General features: G+C 47.4%; 1 protein-coding gene across 1 annotated transcript in view; it reads left to right on the forward strand.

The window, feature by feature from the left end:
* Positions 1–5768, forward strand: part of SSR2 (signal sequence receptor subunit 2) — a 6894-nt gene that overhangs the window by 202 nt on the left and 924 nt on the right. The window contains exons 2-5 of the mRNA XM_018570609.1: positions 469–623; positions 1666–1764; positions 2583–2691; positions 5186–5263. Coding sequence (XP_018426111.1) covers positions 469–623; positions 1666–1764; positions 2583–2691; positions 5186–5263 — 441 coding nt within the window. The remainder of the gene's footprint in view (positions 1–468; positions 624–1665; positions 1765–2582; positions 2692–5185; positions 5264–5768) is intronic.

The raw sequence follows: 5768 nt of genomic DNA on the forward strand, positions 1-5768 counted from the left end.
TCCATTTGGTTGACACTGTTTTGCCTTTAGCTGATGCTCTATATAAATGTGGGCTGTGTGTGCTCCAGTCTTAGCCTATAGTCACCTTGGTTCTGCCATATGGTTATGGGTCATGTATTGTAATGGCGGGGGTCAGACAAGTGGTGCAATGGGGGTCAGCGCTGTCCCCTGGTCCAAGGGGGGTTGGGGGGATTGCAGTGGCATCCCCTGGTCTAAGCACCCTGTGAGGGGTGCAGGAGTGTCCCCCAGGCTGAGCACCAGTAGCGAGGCAACAGCAACATACCCTGGACTGACACATCATCCTAGCCTGGGGGAGGGGAGGCTGGGGTTCAAATATCATCATGATTTGAGGGAAGGGATTTTCCTACACACAGCACACTTCCTGTCCGGTTCTGTATCTTATATTATTTGTATTGTACCTGTAATCTCTCTGCATTATGTTTTTTTTTTGCTTTGCTTTTCTCATAGATGAAGACTTTACTGGTTGCGTTCGCAGTCCTGCTGGCCCTCGGCCACTGCGAGGAGGGAGCACGGCTGTTGGGCTCCAAGGCTCTGCTGAACCGATATGCGGTGGAGGGGAAAGATTTAACCCTGCAATACAACATCTACAATGTGGGCTCCAGGTGGGTATGGCAGGGCCCGGTGCAGAAGACCCCAGGGGGCACCAGGAGGGTGGAGCTGTAACATACAGTGATATAGATGGGGACCAGGCGTCATTATCATTGATGTCTGTAGAGAGACTTGCCCATATAGAGTGTTATGATGAGCGCCCTTTATTTTTCCAAGTGCAATGGGGGAAACAAAACGGGACCCTGGTTTGTGTATGATCATCTTTCACTGCGATAGGTATCGATTAGTGGAGAAGTGTTCATTCATCATACACTTGAGATGGGAAGGGGGGGGGGTCACACTACAGACCAGTTATGACCGTGAAAGGGTTAAAGCTGAGCTCCAGGTATAAATATTTGGCCCAATGCAAGTATACATATTTTGTAAGTGGTCGGCCCACGGAGATCCTGCAAAACACTACAGTAGCCGGAGCTACTATATTGCTGGCAGCGATCTTGTGGGTCCAGTATGGCGCTGAGCAGAGTCCCCTCTGCTCTCAAAACGCAGTGGACACAAGGGGTCGCTCGGTTTCCATGGTGGCCATTCAGAAAATGTATATTTTTAATCCATAAGAGACGTATTCTGATTGGACAAGGGGTGGTGCCGTCATGGGGATGTTACATTCACTGAATATTTAATGCAGCCCTTTGGTGATGTCAGGTACCACGCTTGAGGCCCCCCTATGAGTTAACCAGCACTGCTTTAAAAGATCCCTAAGGTGACTCAATTGCATTGTGGGATATGTGGTGTCTGTGTTTGATCTCTGACCAGGTCTAGATTTCCATGCTGCTGCTGTCAGGGCACACTGGGGATGATAGGACAAGGAATTGGTATCTCATGATGCCACCTATGTTGGTTATTCCCGTTTATACTATGGGTGGTGGGTTCACATTATTCTGGCCATCTTGTGTCTCTCGATGACTCTCCAGCTGAGTCTCTCTTGTTCTATATGGGTATAAAGGTTTATACTATGGGTGGTGGGTTCACATTATTCTGGCCGCCTTGTGTCTCTCGATGACTCTCCAGCTGAGTTGAGTTTCTCGTGTTCTCTTCTAGCGCCGCTCTGGACGTGGAGCTCTCCGACGATTCCTTCCCTCCGGAGGATTTCGGGATTGTGGCCGGCATGCTGAGCGTGAAATGGGACAGAATCGCCCCGTATCCTTCCAAGTCCTCTTCTATTTGCTCCTCTTTATTAAATTGGAAGGAACGGCTGAGCAATACCACGCCTTTTATAAGTTGCCTCCCTGCCGCTCTTATATTTTTTTCCATACAGTTTGGAATAATTTGTAATGTATCAAATATTTTCATGCGGACTGAAAAGCAGCTGCGAATGGCTATCTGCACAGCTTGTGAGCATCAACCCTTTCAAGGACAACAACACCTCCGAGCTATAGCCGCTGCTTTGATGTCACTCCTCAGAGCATTCAGTGCTGTTGTCAGACCTGCATGGATACGCCGGAGCTTTGTGGTCATGTGACTGCTGGTGGTAGCTCCAGCAGTGTGAAATACACTGCCCGAGCGGTCACTGCTTACATGTTTTTTGTTTTTTTAAAAACTTTATTAGTAGTGTACAAATATGTACACTCTATTCAGCTCCCAACACAACAGTGCACTGCACTGGCATACAGTGACTTGCAGTGACATCCAATTGGCTGGGGGAAAATGCAGCAAATCTGTTTTTCTGCAGCGACCTGCCCATCGCACCTGCGTTGTGGAGTGAGCAGGACACATAGAAAACTATTGCTCTCTAAGTGTCCTAGGTGGTGACGTGTTATTCCTTTGCAGAAAAAAACGCATGTCACTGCGATAGTGTGAACAGGTTTTTTAAGTCCATGTTTCATGTAATGCCCATATTGCAGTGCTTTGCAGGTTCCTTTTTGTGTGTGCTTTCACTGTACATTTTCTCCCTTCCTTGTAAGTCTGCACACATGTATCCTCCCTTAGCCATGTGATCCTTAACGTTCAATGTGCAGTGCCAGCAATGTCTCTCACACGGTGGTCCTGCGTCCTCTGAAAGCCGGCTATTTCAACTTCACTTCAGCCACCATCAGCTACCTGGCTCAGGAGGGGGCTCAGGTTGTGGTAAGTACCCCTTGTCTGTCCATTATCATTGATGTCTTACAAGATCTAATCCCCGCCTTACACAATGCCATTAATGGTCCATTTTAATTCAAGTAATTGCAAAGAGTGATTCCTAATGTCACTTTCTATGCACACAGGGGAACGTTCGTTGCACTAGTTTAGGATACACAGGGAGATGCACACAGGGGAACGTGTACTGCACTAGTGTAGGCTACACAGGGGAACGTGCATTGCACTAGTTTAGTATGCGCAGGGAGGTGCACCCAGAGCAACATGCATTGCACTAGTTTAGGATACACAGGGAGGTGCACACAGGGGAACGTGCATTGCACTTGTTTAGGATACACAGGAATGTGCGCTGCGCTCGTTTAGAATACACGGGGAGGTGCACACAGGGGAACGTGCATTGCACTAGTTTAGGATACACAGGGTGGTGCACACGGGAACGTGCATTGCACTAGTTTAGGATACACAGGGTGGTCACACAGGGGAACGTGCATTGCACTAGTTTAGGATACACAGGGTGGTGCACATGGAACGTGCATTGCACTAGTTTAGGATACACAGGGAGGTGCACACAGGGGAATGTGTGTTGTACTCGTTTAGAATACACGGTGAGGTGCACACAGGAATGTGCATTGCACTAGTTTAGGATACTCGGGGAGGTGTACACAGGGGAACGTGCATTGCAGTGTCTCAAGATGCACAAAGAGGTGCACAAAGGGGAACATGTATTGCACGAAGACTCGGATACAGGTTACTGGAACACAGGGAAGGGGGGTGTAATAGGATGGTACAGGAACACTGGAAACAGAATCACGAGGGAAAGGAGAAGTAATACAATAGTACAGGAGCCCTGTGAATCCATATAGGCCGATAGTCAAGCACCTAGAACAGAGGTGCTAATATCGTGCAACAAAAAAATTTGCAACTGCCCCCATTTTATTCTTCAGGGTCTCGGCTTTCAGAACATTTATAATGTTTTTGGGGTTTGAAGTAATATTCAGGCAGAATAGGCTGACTTGTGCTCGTGCAGGATCCTTATATAATAGTTCAGTGCGCTATAATCTTTTTAAATGTTATTTATTTGAAAAGTGTTAAGTTTAATCTCCTTTCATCTTTTTATATTTTAATTTTGTTGACGTACATTTTCTGTACATTATGTATGACTGAAGAATGTGGAGAGAATTGTGTTTGTTAAATTGAATTAAAAGATTACTGGAATCCGGGGATCGGCGTTGCATCTAAAAATGTTACCCATTGATTTTTCTGTATAGACTTTTTAAAGTTAAAGACACCCTTTCAGGGCCCTGTCACACCATCAGTAGTGCGTTCCAGTGCGTTTGGCCACTGGAACGCACCCCGGCCGGCTCACTTTTTTGGGGGACGTGGTCGTGCATTAAACTCAATGGCACCGAAGCCACGCCCCCCACCCACGGTGTGATCGCCGGTACCTGAACGCGTGGCACATTAGTGCCTGCGTTCCGGTAGAGTGCGATCTGCAAAAAATAGTGTTTGCAGCATTTTTTGCAGATCATACTGGGCCGGCTGGGTTGCGTTCCAGAGGCCGAACGCACTCCTGATGGTGTGATAGGGCCCTCAGTGGGGTCCCTTCCCCAGTCCCTGCACTTCAAGTGTTTACTACATGTTAAAGTAGAACTGAAGACACTTTTTTTTCAGTTTTGGATAGAGTAATGGAGGGTTATAACCCCTGTCAGCTTTGTTTTTGCCCTCTTGTGTCCCATTGGGGGAGATTTCCTTTCACTTCCTGTCCCATAGCCACAACAGGAAGTGAGGGGAAATCCCTCCAAAGATGAGACGTCTCTGGTGAGCCAGCGGAACTAGTGTCCCCACTGGAAGATTTCCCATCTGTTCCGGTTCTGGGGACAACCCAAAATTTGGGATATTTCACTTGTTAGTCACCAGGACAGATAGAGGGTGAACCTCCCTAACAGGGACACAGACAGCAATAAAAACCTGATGGGGTTCTAATCCTTCTCTACTCTATCCAAAACATAGAAAAAAAAAGTTTTGGCTTCAGTTGCAGTTTGTCTACGGCAGGGGTGGGCAACTCAGGCCTTCCAGCTGTTGTGGAACTACAAGTACCATGGGACATTACAAGACTCTGACAGCCATGACTCCCCAGGGGCATATTGGGATCTGTAGATAAAACTCAGCTGGAGGACCGAAGTTGCCCACCCCTGGTCTAGGGAGTAGAGGAATAATATGTAATACTTCCCTTATTCCTTTCTCTGGCGCTCTTCTTCTCTTCTGACGTTGTGGGCGGGCACTAGGTGTCCTCACGTACAATGTAGGGCTATTGGTTCTGCATTGTATGTGATGATGTCAAGAGTGACTGCCGGCCGGAGCGGTATAGAGCAGAGGCTTCGTGGGACCGGTTGCACATTTGGGGTTCACATCTACTTTAGCTATATTGCTGCTCCTGTTTTTTAAATGGAACCCACATTGTAAGTTTTCTCTCTCTGACTGACAGGTGGGATATACCAGTGCCCCCGGACAAGGAGGGATCTTGGCTCAGCGGGAATTTGACCGACGTTTCTCCCCACACTTTGTAAGTGATTTAATAGTGGTCTTTTATCCTTGAAGTAACTTGGGGGAGGGGTAGTTTGAAGTAACTTGGCGGAGGGGTAGTTTGAAGTAACTTGGGGGAGGGGTAGTTTGAAGTAACTTGGGGGAGGGGTAGTTTGAAGTAACTTGGCGGAGGGGTAGTTTGAAGCAACTTGGGGGAGGGGTAGTTTGAAGTAACTTGGGGGAGGGGTAGTTTGAAGTAACTCGGCAGAAGGTTTATGGAGGGTAGTGGAAGTCCCTCGGTGGAAAGCTGCAGATCGTGTAGTTTAGTTACTCTGAGGAGGATGCAGGGAGTGTGCTTGAAGTCACTCGGGGGAGGGTGCAGGGCCAAGCAGAAGTTGGCTTTTGTATGAGTATCAAGTTCAATGAACAACATATTTTCTTTTGTATTTGATTGAAGCTGAACTTCAGGGAAATCCTTAAAGCAGATGTTTCTGATGAACATACATTGTATTTCTATGAAGCTAGTATGAATGTATGCATTTGAC

The sequence above is a fragment of the Nanorana parkeri genome, unplaced genomic scaffold (genome assembly GCF_000935625.1).
Source record: "Nanorana parkeri isolate BGI_ZX_2015 unplaced genomic scaffold, ASM93562v1 scaffold1562, whole genome shotgun sequence".
Lineage (NCBI taxonomy): Eukaryota > Metazoa > Chordata > Amphibia > Anura > Dicroglossidae > Nanorana > Nanorana parkeri.